Below are 18,579 nucleotides of genomic sequence, written 5' to 3' on the forward strand. Positions count from 1 at the left end.
GCCATCTCTAATGGGGAGCAGGTCCTGGAGGGACAGGATGCGGAGGGATATAATGGAAGCTGGGCAGCTCTGGGTGACTGGGAGGGGACCAGACAGAACGGATGCCCCTTGCAGGGGTGTAGCAATGACTCGTAATCTTGGCTGCAGGCCAAATCCACCTTGAGGACTTTCTGACACTATTACTCCCTGTTCTGATTCAGATCTAATAATCTGCAATTTTAAAAAATTCCCAGAGAGTTCTTGACAATGTGGGAATTCTTGACAATGTGGACAGAATGAGGAAGCAGCCCTCAATACGCACCTGCTTTTGGCCAAGGATTGAACTCAGAGTTTTACCCATACCTTCACCCTGAACTGGCGAGATTCAGAACTCACCTGCACTCAGGCATCCAGCTGAAGTGAGGCCAGGACCAGAGTCCAGAGCTGTGTGACTGGACCCCAAGGCCAGTGCTGTCCTGCTGACCTGAACCCCTCTCAGTGGGTCTGGCCCTGAGGGTGAAGACTGTGTCCCAGCATCCTGCCTTGTGGACACACTTCAGTTCCTTTATCTTGTCCTGTCTACCTCAAAGCTGTTGTCAAGGCCAAATTAGATAATAAAGCCCCAAATACCCATCACATGCGAGGTATCATTACTTATTGCATTGCTAAGGATGTGGGCAAAGCTGAGGTAGGGAGCAGCAGCAGATACCTGTGCATCTGGTCCCAGGCCCACTTTGCTTCTGCCTCTCAGCTGAGATGAGGTCTGGGACCTGGCTGAGCAGGACATGGTGCTGAGGTCTTGTACCCTGTTCCTTCTAGAAACAGACACCCCTTAAAAGAAAATATTTTAAAAGCCAAGCAATTTCTTCATACACATGTGAGATTTGCCATATGCATTTGCTTAGGCCCAATAGCTCAGTTTAAGGGAGGAAATGGTTAGTCATTGAATATGCACATTTTACTCTGATAGCTAGAGTGTTTATGCACATATATACTCTACATATACTCTATGTACATATGAAATATATAGTAATGTTATACTATATTCTTAAATATAGTATACAATATACTATATTATATTATTGTATATAACATATCATATAATGTATTTAAATATATATATGTGTGTGTGTATCTCCAAGGTAAGCTTCATTTAGTTATAAGTCCCAACTTAAAGTTGGAAACTAAGATTTAGAAAATGAGCAATTAGGCACAGATAAAGCCATTTCTCTGATTCTAAATGGCGTGAACAATATCAATAATGAGTATATACAAAGGCTAATAGCAGCTAACATTTACCAGATACTTCCTTATTTCCATGCACTGTGCTCCTGTGTTGAATACATTTATATTTAGTTCTTGCAACAACCTGAAGAGACAAGGTTTTCATCTCCATTGTACAGATGAGGAGCCATGGGCTTAGGCTCAGTAAATAAAAGTTATCCAATGCCAAGCAGGTCTATTGGACTTCAGAACCAGAGGCATGTTCCCTGGCCTCTCACTGCCATTTCCACCACATCATATCAACTTTATGCAGGGTGGGGCTGATATGTGCAAAATCACACATTTCAATCCCAACTAACTTTACGGAAAGACGTGTTTCATCTTTGGGAAAGCCTTTTCCAGCTCAAGTCTTCTGTCTCCCAAGTACACAATCATTTGAATGAAACAGTATACAGAGTAGTCATTTATTTATTTAGCAAGTTTTTATTAAGCATCTATTAAATATTGTGTGGCAGGCATAGTTCTATTTACTGGGAGTGTAGTGGTTTGTAAAGTAGATAGTTTAGTGAGCCAGAGAGATGTTAAACAAATAGTCATATATGTGGATATAAAAGCCCAAAACTATGTATGTATTATACAAGAAAATGTAAAGGTTGAGGAGAGATTGTAACAAGAGGACCTGAATTAGATATTGGGGGCAGGGGACTGGGATCCTTAGCAAAGACTTCTCCAATGAAGTAACATTAAAACTGAGCCCAGAAAAAAAATTACACACGTGAAGAATAGGATGGTGAGGATTTCAGGGAGAGGATAGAGTGAGTGTCAGTCTCTAGGATGGGAAACACTTGACACATTATCAGATACTGAATTTAGAAACCCATGCACTCATACATTATGTTTACAGGGATAAAGAAGATGTTACTGCATGTCCGTCATTGTGTGTATAATAGGAATACGAGGGTACCTATCACAGATCCTGTCCATGGGATAGCTCAGTTGCAAAGATAAATGGTATGATAAAGGCATAGACAAGAATGTCTTGGGGAGAGAAAGGGTGACTCAGACATCACAAGTAAGCTCTGAATGTGAGTTGAGAACTGGAGAGTGGGTGGATCAGATGGCACAGGTGTGGGAATGGGTTTTCCAAGCAGAGGGAATTGTGTGTATAAAGGTACAAAGTTGAGAGGATGATGGAGCTCTGGAGAGAGGCTTTAGAGAAGGACCTAGAAGTTATGTTTTGGACAGACTGCAAAACAAATGGTTTTGTAAATCCTGTTAAGAAGTTTTAGGCCTTCCATCTTTATCAAGGGGCACATGTGGGACGTTTTAGGCAGAAGCAAGATATTTAAAAGATAACTGTGGAATTTCTATCTCCGTCTATCTGTCATCTATCTGTTTATCTATCTATCTATCTATCTATCTATCTATCTATCTATCTATCTATCTATCTATCATCTATCTCTTTCTGTCTACCCACATACTTACCCAACTTCTGTCAATATATCATCTGTCTCTCTATATTTCTATCTATATTGATCTTTCTTCTGCCTAGCTATTACCCATCTATCATCTATCCAAAATGACCACATTTTGAAGTTACCATAGTTGTGCATTTAACCCTCTGCACAATCTATGCAAAGGCCCTATTGTAAAACACCACCATCAGTGAAAAGATAAGCAGATACCTACGGCACCAGCAGGGGAAGTTCAATAGTGTCTGCACAGATGACACACTGTGCTATTTATTATCCTTTAGTTAAACTCTGTGGGTCCTACCATTTCCTTTGAGTAATTTGGGCATGTCAGGTAAGGTTATTATTCATTTCTTTGTGTTTATATGTATATTTACAAGCAGTAGCAATATGTATAGATGCATTTGCTACAGATACTCGTCTAAAAATTAAACAAAGATCACCTGCCAAAATATGGAGAAGCATTTAAAAGCTATCCCCAAGTGTTCCTTTCTTCACAAAGTCATCATGGAAACAAGGGTAGAGTTGTAGTGATATTGCGGAATCAACTCAGATTTAAATTTACATTAAAAGTATTGAATACCTTCCTTGGCAAGCAGCATGCATGGCCCTGGGGAAACAAGGACAGTGAAAATAGGCCTCTCGTGTTGTGGCCTGCAGTGTGCAGGGGGCGCTGACTTGAATGGGATGTTTTTGTTCATCATGGCAGGTGCTGTGAGGGAAGATGCTCTGGGAAGACATTTGAAGCAGAGTACACAAACACGTGAAGGCTTGTGGATGGAAATTTTGTTTGGGGAATTGGTCAACAATAAACAAAGAGGAATCATAATACAGTGAGAGGAACTCTTGTTGACTGACCCTATAATTTTGATCAATTTATCTCCTCATGCCTCAGTTTCTTCAATATTAATGGTGAGAATATTTATTTGATTTATCTCACCATTTGTAAGGAGCTTGTTTATCTCAATAAACAAGGAATTTGAAAACAACAAAGTTGCTTATTAATGTTAGTTTCTAAGGATACTGTAATTAAGAAGAGAAAGAACTCCCCTTTCTGCCAGTTCATCCTCTGCACTTCCTTTTCTGTTAGCGATCCACACCCTGACACTGTACTTATCTTTCCTCCTTGGAGAAAATGACAGAGAACATGACGGAGCTACAGAGGATGGCACACAACACTACCTGGGCTTAGTAGGAACGTCTCGGTTAGCCTTTGTGATCCTACTTCAGGAAGCTCTTTCCTCATGGGTAACATAGACTGAGCACCTGAGCAATGAGGATGACATGCTAAGCATCCATGGAGTTTTACATATCTCTTAATCCAGCATCCTTCACACTATCGGATGAGGTACGATGTCTGCGGAAAGAACGGTTCTGAGTTGGTGGCTGTGCTGAGTTCTATCCTGAGGCATCATAGCTGCCTCCATTCAATGAATGTGCTTTCCCCAGCTGTGTGTAACTTACTATTAGGGAGCCTTTAGGGTCTGAAAAAAAAATTAAGACAAAAAACTTCAGATGGCCTAACAGTTCCAGCTGAAGCAGACATTATTTTGAGAATATTTTGGAAGTTGCACTCGAGTTGTTGCTTTACAGAAGTGAAAAAAGTATTGACATTTCTAAGCCCAGAACTATTTTTTAACAAGCTAGAAAATATAGGAAAAAGAAAAAAAACAGGTAGAACATTTTTCTCAAGAGAATGCAGTGTAGCTAAAATGTACGCTATTTTTCCCCAGCATGTATTTGGGTAAAATATGTGCACTGAAATTTCAGGCCAAATCCTAATGCAGAAATAATCCCAAATATGGCAGATTTATAAGATAGGCAATTTTTATTTATTTGCTAATGTAGATTAAGAGCTCAAATGTTCTACTTGTTACTCATGGCTTCTCCTTGAAAAGACTTACCTGTAAGGTCTCAGCAGCATAAAACTCCAAGCTGCAAAATCGTCTGAATTCAGCATTTGCCATAATTTTCCTTTGCCATCAGCTCAGCTCAGGTTTGTTTGGAATTGACCTGCCCTGTACCTGTTTGGTAATTAATAATTCACAATTAAATTGGCAGTACAAATACATCAGCATGTCTGCAGGCTTGGAGCCTCCGCTCTGTGTTATCTTCCTTTTATTTGAGGATCTGAAAGAAAATTGGAAAGAAAGGTTTGAGTATCTAAAATCTTCCATTCAAAGCTTTACCTCCCTTAGTTTTGGGATTTCTTTTCAATCTGTTTTGGATCTTTCTTTCAAAGAGAAATTAAGCATGTACCGTTGTCAGACTCTGTGATTTACACTGAGGAGTAGAGATGTGTGTGATTCCACACTTGCCCTCCAGCTCCTCATTCTCTAGGTACAGAGACAGTCAGAAGACAATAAGCTGCCATACACAGAGCACGTTCAAAGCCCTCCCTGGGACAGGTCTAAACAAAACGCAGCAGAAGAGATGACTGCTTCTGCTTTCAGGATGTGGGGAGAGGTTAGGGCAAATGGCAGAGGAGAGAGGATGTTAGGGTACCCTTTGAAAGATGAGTCATATCTGTTGGTAGGGAATCAAAAAAAGACAGTCAAGGAAAAGAAAAGTTATGGGAGTGCTGATGCTTTTAAAACATTCAGGAGAAGATAAGGGGCCAGTGTGTGCCATGCGCTTTGTTAGAGGAAACGGGGCCTGAGATGAGGTTTGTTGGTGGGTTTGGGGGTTCGACTCCAGAGAGCTCAGGTCATGCAGAAAGGTTTGTTTGTTAAACGTGGTAGGCCATTCTGGGGTAAAGGAGAAAGGAGGAGAACAGTTTGATTCCATGATTACTTGGAAAGATTGCTCTGGCTATGTGTAGGGAATAGATTGGTGCGACCCCAAAATGGAAAGAGGCCGGGTGGAAGGCTCCTGGTGGGAGGCTACTGCAATTGTCTGTGAAAATTGGTGAGAAACAACCAAGACAGTGGTGGTGATAAATAAGAGGTGAGAAGGAATCTGGGCGTTTTCCAATACTGACCTTTGAGTTGAAGAGAATCAAGGCCTGGAGGTGAGAGAGTAAGACCAGGTGTCATTTTAGGCTAAAATTTGTAGTGCTGTGGGTACATGGGCATGGTCCTGCCTCATGAGAGGAAAACTGTTGTTTGTGAAATATGTTTTTCCTGACATCATCATGATCGTCGTCATCGTCATCTTAGGAGCTAACATTTATTGAGTGCTTACTTTATATCAGTCACTCTGCTAAGCCGTTATTTCACCTAAACTCACTGTGTTGTGAGTTTAGCTACTACTATCATCCACATTTCACGAGTGAGAAAAATAAAACTCAAAGGGACAAAGGCAGGTCACCTTGCTAACGGTCATGTAGCAGGTGAGGAATTAAGCTGATTGAAACATTGGTCTATCTGAATCCAGAACCCTGCTCCTAACCACTAGGATATGATGCCACTTAAAAAATACAATTTGGAGTACAATCTCATGGTTGCAGTAGTAGTAAGGACACACATGCATTGCTGGTTGGATCCAGGATTTTCTAACTCTATCAAGAGAGTCAGAGAATTTCACTGAGTTTTAAAGGATGTGTTTTAAGGGATGGTGAGGGATTGTCAGGTTAAAATAAGTGAGAAACAAAATAATTCCAGGATGGAACAACCTGTTCAAGGTCAAAGATTTTAAAAGGGTCTGCAATGCTCGGAAAATAGTAACTAACTCAGCGTTATCAGCATTTTGAGTGCAATATTGGGGAAGGCTTGAGGCTGAGGACAGTGGTCCCTCATGGTTATCAGCTTGTGCCACTGATTCCACTAAACACAATAAACATGGGGATAAACAGGAGCTCTTGGAAGGCTTTGTGAATATTTTTGATTTCGCCTTTTAATCAACAGTCACACCCTCTCTCAGGTCCTCTGCTTCCCACCAGTGTTCCCACATCTGCCTCCTGCTATCGCCAAGGTATAATATAGAGCTCCTTCTACCATAAGTACAAGGCAAACGTTTATGGCCCTATCTTTGGTGAATCAAGCAACTTGAAATTTATTATTGTGAACAATATTTATCATAAAAACATGCTATACAAAATTTGTAGGCTAACACCTCCTTTTAAGTGCAAAGAATTATTCTCAGATATTTCTTCTATCCTGTTTCCTTACAGTTCCTCCTCAGATCATGAATATCTCCTCAGACGTCACTGTGAATGAGGGAAGCAGTGTGACCCTGCTGTGTCTTGCTATTGGCAGACCAGAGCCAACTGTGACGTGGAGACACCTGTCAGTCAAGGGTAAGATGCTGACCTGGAGGACGTTTTCAGCGGTAGTATGTTAAAGTCTTGGCTCTTATGCACAACAGAGCTTCAGGAATCAGAAAACATTTTGTAGTCCAGTCATATAAAATCAAGCAGGCAATATGCACCAATTGCTGGCTTTTTCATTTCAAAAGAAGGATTCATAGAGGAAATTTGCTAAATTATGGTCTCAGTCATTTTTATGGCCTTAGATGGCTTCTGTTTTCCAAACTATGAAGAACAAAGGACATAAGAATAACTTCCAATGAAGATGTGAATTTCTGAAAGTAGAGGTGGGTCAGTTGGTGGTTTGTTCTTCCTGGAAGTAGAGCACAAGGGTATGAGTGTGGCCATGGAGAAGTTTGGCGTTATTGTGTGTCCAGGAGAAAAAGGATCTCCTTGCTTCAGCACTTTTAGGACATTTATCCAGAGCCACACATGTCTGACCTGTCCATAAACAGTTCACCTTGAGTGGAAGAAGGATGATGGAAATGGTTAAGTGCATTTGGGCATGACTGTGCTGAGCAGTCAATAATTGGTATGAAAACATCGGTTAAAACCATTTCCAACTTAATAGCAAGGGAACCAGAAGGACAGTGGGGCTTGTCCTTTTGGAAATAAAACTTGCCCCAAGCCAAACTTGAAGAGATGGGCACAGAGCCACTTGAAATATTTACACTGCTACTAAAAGCTGTGATTAATTCTAGGAATTATACAAGAAACAAGAGCTTCCTCAGGCATTAAAAATTCAAACGTGAAACCAAGTAAATAGGAAAAATGTGTGGAGTATGCCTACGTAACATTCAAAAGTAATATGGATCTACAAGAAAGTGTAAGAGTAAATCTTAGTAACATTGAGAAAGACAAAGATTTGCCAGGACGAGAAAAGCCCTAACCATGACAGAACAAAAGTAATAAATTCATGTTAATACCAAAATACCCAAAATTGTGTGATTTAAATAACAGAAATGTATTTACTCACATTTCTGGAGGCCAGATGTCTGAGGTCAAGGCGTCAGCAGGGTTGGTTCCTTTCAAGAGCTTGAGGGAGAATTCATTCCACGTCCTTCCCTAGATGCTGATGGTTTGCTGGTAGTCACTGGCATTGATGACTTGTAAATCTATTACCCTGATCTCTGCCTTCATCTTCCTATGGCCTTCTTCCTAGATGCATCTGTGTCCAAGTTGTTCCTTTTAATAAGGATATAAGCCATCATATATCAGGGTCCACACCAGTAACTTCATTTTAACTTGATTACCTCTACAAAGACCCTATTTCTAAATAAGGTCACATTCTGAGGTATCAGGGGTTAGGAATTCAAGGTATCATTTTTATAGGGTTGTAACTTAACTCATCACAGCCTTCATCAAAATTAAAAACCTTCAGTGGAGTCATAGACTGGATAAAAACATTTACTGTGCATATATTTGACAAAAAATTTACATCTAGTGTATATGAAGAATTCTTCCAACACAATTCTGACACTCCACCTCAAAGTGAACAAAAAATTTGGACAATTCCAAAAGAAGATATAGTATGTAAATGGCAAATAAGTACACAAAAATATGACTAACATCTTAATCGTATAAATAAAAATTAAACCAAAATGAGATACCATTGCATAATCCCTAGGAAGACTAAAATTAAAAAGGCTGATAATATCGAGTGTTGGTGAGGATGTGGATCAGCTGAAGCTTTATATATTAACTCTGCAACTGTAAAAACATATAAGCACAATGGGAAACAATTTCACATTTTGTTATAAAGTTAAACATACACTTAGCATACGCACCAGCAATCCCACTCCTAGGCATTTATTCAAGATAAATGAAAGCATATGCTCACAAATGTATATTGTACACAAATGTTTTTAGCAGTTTCATTAATAATAGCTGTAAACTATGAATAACCCAAATAACCATTGACAGACGAATAGATTAATTGTGGAATATTCTAACAACAGATTGCTACTCCGCAATTAAAAGGAACAAACCACTGATGCACATAACAAAATGGATGTATCTCAAAAATGGCGTGCTGAGGAAGATAAGCTAAAAATTAAAAAACACATGCTGTATGAATTTGTTTGCATGAAATCCTGTAATAGGCAAAACTAATCTGGAATGGCAGAAGTCAAGTCAGTGGTTACTTAGGGTAGGGATTTGGGAAGAAGTGACTGCAAAGGGCCATAAGAGATTTTGGGGGATGTTGGAAAAGTTCTGTATCTTGAAGGTTATGTTGGCGTCAAACTTAGTCAAAACTAATAAAACTGTAAAAAAAAAAGTGTATTTTATTGTTGGTAATTAGATTTCAATTAAATTTGAAATATAAATATACAGAAAAGTAGACAATAATGATCTGAATTTTTTTCCTGATTTGAAACATTAATTATGTCATTGCACTTATCAAATAAGAGACTGGATCTTCTGCTAGGAGTATCATTCAGGCTTTTGTTGCTTTTCTGTTTGTGGACTGAGAACACATATTTTTGCTCCTGCCTTGTTATAGGGAAAGATAATGCTAATAAATTAGCCTAATATTCTTGGTGTAAAGACCTTGCCTATTAAAACCTAGAATGTCTCTATATCATAAAGTAAAATTATTGAGAGTATTAAAGTATATGTAAGGGATATCGCAAAACTCAAACTTAATATAAACACAGCAATAATGTTCCCAAAGACATGGGTTCCATGATAATTTTGCCTAAAGTTAGAGATAATTTTGGATTTATATTATATACAAAACTGTGTCTAACCATCAGATCAACTTTTATATATTTGGTCAAATCAAATGTCTTTATAAATGCTTGAAATCCCAGAATGTAGTTATTTGATCCTAAACACACAGTTCTCTAAGCTTGGAAATCATTTAAAAGGCATTTTGACTTTATGTAAATGTTCTGAAGCAATTCTTTATAATGGTACACTGGTAAGATTTCCCTTTTAAAATAAGGGGGATTCATTCATATTCCCAATCTTTTATAGAATGTAATAGCTGCAATTTAGCCTCACTGGAAAATCCTAAATTTAAGTGATCCCTCTCTTCTTTAAATCTCCCAGGCTGTGCTCTACTTTGAAGTTGCCTTTGTTTTCTCATAGGCTTGGCCTTAACTTTGCTGTCTTTCATTTTCACTATTGTCTTTCCCCTTCCCTCTCTCAATGATATTTAAGCATTTGAACTCCAAAAAATGGTTTCCCAGTTTGAAAAGCACAGGGGCCATGCTAATCTTCTCTGTGGCATTTCAATTTTATACCTAATGTAGGTGACGGGTTGATGGGTGTAACACACCACCATAGCACGTGTATATCTATGTAACAAAACCACACGTTCTGCACATGTTCCTCAGAACTTACAGTATAATAAAAAAAAAGAAAAGCTCTGGAATATGAAGTATTTGTAAGTTTAAAATTTGCATCTGCAGGGTGGCTACCAATATTTATTTTTAGAAGGATGCTCCTTCTGACTTGCAATTAGGGAGTTGTTTTAAAAGATTAGAAGTACATTCAATAAAACTTGAACATCAAACAGCATTTTTTAGAAAAATTTGTTGATTGATTCAGCATGGAAGAATAAGAAATAAAGGTTGCAATGATATTTTCTTTGAAATTCCAGTAGGATTATGGTGGAGGAGTTAGCTAATGCAATATTTGAAATATATGATTTAAATTTGGGGATCTATAAACAGGGACGAGTAAATCAGCCTTCATTTAAGAAAAATATTTTAATAAGCAGATTATTAAAAGTTAAAAATAGTAACAATCACACAATTTAAGATGGCAATATGAGTACATGCTGTCGACCCCTTACAATTGTAGAAAAGAGGTAGAAATAAATGAATAAATAAATCCATTATCGCATGAGAAAAATAATAATAAGCTTTGATGGATCTGAAACTATGAGGAATCTCTGAAATATAAAAAGTAGACAGATATAATGAAGGGAAAAATACAGCTCAAAATACAGAAATGCAGTCTCTACCTAAGATGATAATGGTTGAAGAGTGAAGGTTTCAGGTAGTGAAACTGCACTGGTAAGTGATTAAAGTGATTGGAGTGGGAGGAGGCAAGGGAGTGAGAGGAGCCTGGGTAGCCTTTGCCCATGTTGGTGGTGTAAATACTCCCATCATTGACGTTTCTGGGGAGCCCCTTTGAAGTAACTTTTCTTTTCAGGTATATTTGTTTCACAAAAACAAACAAACCAAAGACATATCCTTCTTACCAAAGTAGGGTAAAAGTTTTGAAACATCCCCAAGTTTCCAAAGGTGGATCTGAAGGCTTCCCAGCTTTTCTGCTCTCTAGACTGAGTAAGCTGCGGGAGCCCTGTCGACCTCTCGTCTCCTTGGCAGTACTGAAAGTGTACCAGATTTCCAGAACCCGGGCATTTTCGAGGACACGTGCCTCACTTTTGAGGAAAGCTGGATGTTACCAGGATCATGAATAAATGTTGTGAACATAACGAAAAGCACTATGCAAACGTCCCTTTGGGGGTTTGCTGTTTCTGTGCAAACTGCTGAGCTTTTGACTGTGTATTCATTCTTAATCTTTATATATAAAAATCTATACTTAATTTTTTCAATAGCAGGCAATGGCTTGCTAAAAATATTTATATAGATCTGCTAGAGGGTATGGCACTTGTGTAGCAGCCTTTACATATATGGAAATCTGTACTTAGTCACCCATGGCCCAGGAAGTAGAATAATGATGGAATCATTATTCTATATAACACAGGCTGCTGCCTCAAAAAATTTTCCAAAGGAAAAAGTCAGGTCCCCAAACAAGCAAGCAAAGTGGATTGGAATACATTGTGAATCAGCTGGGCTTCAAGAATTATTTCCTTTCCCATTCCTGAAGGACAAGAGAAGGGAAGCTGGGCCACCATCACTGGCAGGCTCTTCTAGGCACATGAGTAATGTGAAAAAGTTGCAGGGATGGGCGTGGCAGAAGACCCTAGAGCCTGTTGTGTTCTAAGGAGGGTAGTCATCCCCTCTTGCAATGCCATAGGAATCCACTGCGATGCCTCGCACACCTGGCTCCACTGCCATAACATATTTGGAAAGGCCAGATGTTTGGGAAAAAATAACAAAGCCTTCCTTCCTGTCTCTCCTCCCCTGAGATTTTAAGATGACAACATTTCACTCGTGAGTGAGCTGCTCATACAGTCTACTCAGATACAGTAATATCTCAGGGAGCAAGTTATTTCATAGAAGTGAATTTTCCAGGTAACCAAAGCTGACTCTTTTATGCATTTACTCAAGTTATTTCCACTGAAAGCATTTAAAGCATGAATTATGTTCTATTCTGTTTATTTTTGTCTAGTGAATGCCATTTAGCCTCATCTATACATTGTAACATCAAGATTATACATATAGATTGTTTGTATCTTGGCATTTGGGGACTGCGATGACTAGGAATATGACCCTTAAATACCATCAATACTGTTTAAAATCTTGTGTCTTTTAAAAATAGTTCTTGTAGTGTTTCTTTCTTCCTTTCAATCAGACTTGTCAGTTCTTCCTAAAGTCAGTGCACCTGTCTTTTAGCAGCCACGTTTCTTCTGATGATCTGCTTCTAATTTGTCTTGAGCAAGAATCTATACAACTAAGTTGATTAGTCCTAAATAAGATGTAGTGGTGGGAAAGGGCCTTCTTTGAGTGAAAGGCATTAGCTTTTAGGAATGTGATCAATGGCACTGATGACTTCTGTCTGGGGGAAATAATGTTTGGCTGTGTTCTAGATATCTGAGGTTGCTAAATGAGAGAATTCCATGGAAGTAAAGAGCTAATGCTAGCAAAATCACCACCCGTGGTTATCACCTGGTTGGCCAGTTTTGTCTTCTAGTCACTCTGGTAGATGTTCAGGTTAGAAATATACCAATCAGCCGGGCTCTGTGGGTCATGCCTTTAATCACAGCACTTTGGGAGGCTGAGGTGGACAGATCACCTGAGGTCAGGAGTTCAAGACCACCTTGGCAAACAGGGTGAAACCCCGTCTCTACAAAAAAATACAAAAAATTAGCCAGGCGTGGTGACTCATGCCTGTAGTTCCAACTACTCAGAAGGCTGAGGCAGGAGAATCTCTTGAACCCAGGAGGCAGAAATTGCAGTCAGCTGAGATCGGGCCATTGCACTGCAACCTGGGTGACAAGAGCAAAACTCTGTCTAAAAAAAAAAAAAAGTACTGATTCACGACTGTTTCTGCTACAGCGTTCATTTTTCATGCTAGAAATTCCTAAAGAGAAAGTCTTAGAAGAAATCACCAAGTTCTTAGCACTCCAAATAAAAGATGCATTGACCCACACTTGAGTATAGGTATTGGATAGGCTGTTGGATGGTGGTGTTAGCCCATTGGATAGGCTGTTGGATGGTGGTGGTAGCCCATTGGCAGAACATGGGCTAACACCCATGTTTAGCATGAGACCTGGGCTGAGTTGTTAACACACGGAGTGACTTAACAAATGTTGATTTATCTCACTGATCCTCAAAACCCTTTACTGCAAAATGGGAACAACTTTATCAGTTTATTTTGGGTATCAAAAGAGAAAATGAATGGAAAGCAGGTAATAGTGTTGAACACTAACTCAACAGTTATTTCTAAACTGTAGTTGTGCCATATTTGCATTTGAATGCATTCTTTGAATCCATGTAGCATACAGATTAGCCTGGGTGCTGGTTATGATGGTATTATGATGAGTGCATACTGTATGCCTAGCCCCGTTTTGTGCGTTTTTTGTGTTTTAACTCATTGAATGTGCGAGCAGCCTTGAGAGAAAAGTGATAATTTTTACTGTTTTATTACCTCTTGTCTTTGTCTCTTATTCCTTGACAGTTCTGAGGTCTTTGATTCATTTCTTTGGCCTGAGTGTAGATTGGGAATGATACAGCAGTTTTATTTGTGATAGGCAAAAAGCCAAATGTCCTTCATTGGGTATATGGTTAAACTGTGGTATAATCGCACCATGAAATACTACGCAGCAAAACAAAGGAATGAACTATTGTTCCATTTGACAACTTGGATGGACCTGAAAGACATTGTGATGAATACAAAGAGTTGGTCTCAAACGTTTGCATATTGTATGATTCCACTTTTATAACATTCTTGAGTTGTCAAAATTGTAAATATGCACAAGAGGCCAGCAGTTGCCAGTGGTGAGAGTAGCAAAAGGAAAGGGAAGCAGAAGGGAGTTGCCTTAGGTTGATGGAGCTGTACTGTATCTTGATTGTTATGGTACCTATATGACTCAGTATGTGTGACTGAATGTTGTCGAACTATACACAAAGACATAAAAGTAAGTACATGCAAAAACTAGTGAAATGCAAGTAAACTCCACAGTGCAATTATTCATAACTTTATTTTTAATTTTAATTTTAATTTTAGTCTAAGTTCTTGAATACATGTGCAGGATATGCAGGTTTGTTACACAGGTATACAAGTGCCACGGTGGTTTGCTGCAGCTGTCAACCCATCATCTAGGTTTTAAGCCCAGCATGCATTAGGTATTTGCCCTAATGCTCTCCCTCCCCTTCCCCGCCACACCCCGACAGGCCGCAGTGTGTGTTGTTCTCCTCCCTGTGTCCAGAGAACATGCAGTGTTTGGTTTTCTGTTCCTGTGTTTGCTGAGAATGATGGCTTCCAGCTTCATCCATGTCCAAGCAAAGGACATGATCTCATTCTTTCTTATGGCTGCATGGTATTCCATGGTGTACTAAAACACCAAAAGCAATTGCAACAAAAGCCAAAATTGACAAATGAGATCTAATTAAACTAAAGAGCTTCTACACAGCAAAATAAACCAGCATCAGGGTGAACAGGCAACCTACAGAATGGGAGAAAATATTTGCAATCTACCCATCTGACAACGATCAAATATCCAGAATCTACAAGGAACCTAAACAAATTTACGAGATAAAAAACAAACAGTCCTATCAAAAAGTGGGCAAAGGATATGAACAGACACTTCTGAAAAGAAGACATTTATGTGGCCAACAAACATGAAAAAAAGCTCATCATGACAGATCATTAGAGAAATGCAAATCAAAACCACAATGAGATACCATCTCATGCCAGTCAGAATGGCAATTATTAAAAATTCAGGAAACAATGAATGGTTGTGGAGAAATAGGAATGCTTTTACACTGTTGGTGGGAGTGTACATTAGTTCAACCATTGTTGAAGACTATGGCGATTCCTCAAGGATCTAGAACCAGGAATACCATTTGACCCAGCAATCTCATTACTGGATAATGGTATTTGTTATATACCCAAAGGATTATAAATCATTCTACTATGAAGATACATCCACATGTATGTTTATTGCAGTACTATTTACAATAGCAAAGACTTGGAACCAACCCAAATGCCCATCAATGATAGACTGGATAAAGAAAATGTGTCACATACAACTTTATAAATAAAACTGTATATATAATACTGTATGCATACACACACACACACACATATATTTAGTTACATAAGATGCCACCATTGGGGGAGCTGGGTGATAGTGCTGGGTACCTATCTCTACCATTTTGTAACTTCCTGTGAATCGACAATTATTTCAAATGAAACAATAAAAAATAGAAATACAAGGAAAATGAGTCTCTAGTATTCCACTAACAACCTGTTCCTATATACGCTTATATAAGAATTTGTTGTTTCTAAAATATTTTCACATGAATCATCTCAAGTGAGTTTATAGCAGTTCCCTAAAATAGGTCAGAGAAAGAATAGTTTGCCTATTTCACAGGGAGGGAAACAGATGGAAAGGTTAAGTAATGACAAATGAGTCACAGCTAACTAAAATGGTAGCTTTATGAAAAGAACCTAGTTCCTGATTTTCAAGTCTGGAGCTCTTTATATTATACAAGGATGGCTTCCATAGCTTGAGGTTGGAACAGGTATAATGTAAAATGATACTTTGAATCAAATTCTGCTTGTTACCTGGGGCACCCAAGGGTGCTTACTAGCTTTGAGCATCACCCATACTCTTGCCTTGCCTTTCCTGTGTCCACACCTACCTTCCTATGTCTAGTTGCTTTCTAGCTTCCACCCAGTATTGTTCTAACAAAAGCAGAGCCTCCAAATCAAAACCACATTCATGCCATTGTCTGCTGTAGGTCCCTGTTGTTCGTCTGCTTCAATTAAAATAAACCTGCTGAGACCTACCAACCTCATTTCTCTTCTAAGCCATCCCAGGTAACAGTTCCAGCCACTAATAGGAATTGCCTATTAGTTGACCTGCTGCATCATCCAGTCGTGCTACTACTTCTTTGTCTCTCTCCAAGGCAGATAGGAGCCTTGTTTCTAATCTGAAGTCATGTTTAGAGCCTAATTAATCCCTAGAGTGTGAGAAAGAGGTGTCTGAGATGAGAAATCAAGGTTATACATATCTTGCTCAGTGGAACAGTTATGGGCAAACAAGCTGTTCCTCTCACATTTTTGCAAAGCAAATTTATGTTCACTAACTTTGGTTCTTGTTGTAAATGAGAAGTGTGTGAAGGTCTAGCAATGCGCTTTTCGCCATATGGGTACCCATATGTTTTCCCCCTTTGCTTGCGTACATTTTTGCTTTGGCATGCACATATGCCTGTATTTTTGCAACTTAACAATATTAAAACTAATCCCATTTATGCTCCTTTTGGGTGAGTTGATTGAGTCATAAATTCCTGAGAATCTCTTCCTTGGGAGGCTGAAGTTCTTTTGTGCAAGCAGGAGGAGGGCAGAGCAAGCTATCCTAGCAGAGGGATGCCTTCAGCAAGCATCACTGTGAAGCTGATGGCCCTGACCCAGACTCCAGAGTGCTAACCTAACCCTGGAAGACTCAGAAATATAGATTCATAATACTTCACAATGACCTCCACCTTCCCTCCCCAAGGTGGAAAACCCTCACTAAGAAATAAGTAGTAGTTCCCTAGGGTTTTCTTTCTAAAGTCCCAGATGAAATAATACATCTTACAACAAACAATTATGATGTCTTTAAGCTGTGGTTCTTGATAGGTGACCATACTTTCTACTTAATACTCCTCACACTGAATTGAGAAACTATGCATGTCAGAAATGGGACAGCTGGAAATTAGGCTTGTATGGAAATGATGCTTAGCTCCTTCACTGGGCATTTTAGAGAATAAATATGAGAATGGATATTACTTATATCATATTAAGTGAAAAACCCAACTAACTCAAATGTAAAATTGGAACTGGAAATGCTACCTACCATCTGTTGTAAAGCCGTGTTGAGGGCACGCCCAAGATGGCCGAATAGGAACAACTCTAGCCTCCAGCTCCCAGCATGAGCAACACAGAAGATGGGCGATTTCTGCATTTTCAACTGAGGTACCGGGTTCATCTCACTGGGGCATGTTGGACAGTTGGCGCTGGTCCATGGATGCAGCCTGACCAGTGAGAGCTGAAGCAGGGTGAGGCATCACCTCACCTGGGAAGCACAAGGGAGAAGGGAATTCCTTTGCCTAGCCAAAGGAAATTGAGACACACAACACCTGGAAAATCGGGTAACTCCCACCCTAATACTGAGCTTTACCAAGGGTCTTAGCAAATGACACACCAGGAGATTATATCCCACACCGGGCCCAGAGGGTCCCACACCCACAGAGCCTCCCTCATTGCTAGCACAGCAGTCTGAGAACTAACAGCAAGGAGGCAATGAGGCTGAGGGAGGGGTGCCCGCCATTGCTGAGGCTTAAGTAGGTAAACAAAGCCACCAGGAAGCTCGAAATGGGTGGAGTCCACCACAGCTCAAGGAGGCCTGCCTGCCTCTGTAGACTCCTCCTCTGGGGACAGGACATAGCTAAACAAAAAGCAGCAGAAACCTCGGCAGAGGTAAATGTCCCTGTCTGACAGCTTTGAAGAGAGCAGTGGATCTCCCAGCATGGAGGTTGAGATCTCAGAATGGACAGACTGCCTGCTCAAGTGGGTCCCTGACCCCTGAGTAGCCTAACTCGGAGACATACCCCACTAGATGCAGACCAAAACCTCACACCTCACACAGCAAGGTACACCCCCGAGACAAAACTTCCAGAGCAAGAATCAGACAGCAACACTCGCTGTTCAACAACATTCTATCTTCTGCAGCCTCCGCTGCTGATACCCAGGCAAACAGGGTCTGGAGTAGACCTCAAGCAAACTCCAACAGACCTACAGCTGAGGATCCTGACTGTTACAAGGAAAACTAACAAACAGAAAGGACACCCACACCAAAACCCCATCAGTACATCACCATCATCAAAGACCAAAGGCAGACAAAACCACAAAGATGGGGAACAAGCACTGCAGAAGCACTGGAAATTCAAAAAATCAGAGTGCATCTCCCCCTCCAAAGGAAGGCAGTTCATCACCAGCAATGGAACAAAGCTGGATGGAGACTGACTTTGACGAGTTGAGAGAAGAAGGCTTCAGTTGATCAAACTTCTCAGAGCTAAAGGAGGAACTACATAACCAACACAAAGAAACTAAAAACCTTGAAAAAAGAATGGATGACTGGATAACTAGAATAATCAATGCAGAGAAGACCTTAAAAGAACTGATAGAGATGAAAACCATAACACAAGAACTATGTGACAAATGCACAATCTTCAGTAACCAACTTGATCAACTGGAAGAAAGAGTATCAGCGATTGAAGATCAAATGAATGAAATGAAGCAAGAAGTCTA

The 18,579-nt window shown here is 39.7% G+C and overlaps 1 protein-coding gene across 1 annotated transcript in view; it reads left to right on the forward strand.

The window, feature by feature from the left end:
* Positions 1-18,579, forward strand: part of LOC105532641 (opioid-binding protein/cell adhesion molecule-like) — a 219,360-nt gene that overhangs the window by 81,602 nt on the left and 119,179 nt on the right. Inside the window, exon 3 of the mRNA XM_011970826.1 lies at positions 6,787-6,912. Coding sequence (XP_011826216.1) covers positions 6,787-6,912 — 126 coding nt within the window. The remainder of the gene's footprint in view (positions 1-6,786; positions 6,913-18,579) is intronic.

Source organism: Mandrillus leucophaeus, unplaced genomic scaffold (genome assembly GCF_000951045.1).
Source record: "Mandrillus leucophaeus isolate KB7577 unplaced genomic scaffold, Mleu.le_1.0 Scaffold979, whole genome shotgun sequence".
NCBI lineage: Eukaryota > Metazoa > Chordata > Mammalia > Primates > Cercopithecidae > Mandrillus > Mandrillus leucophaeus.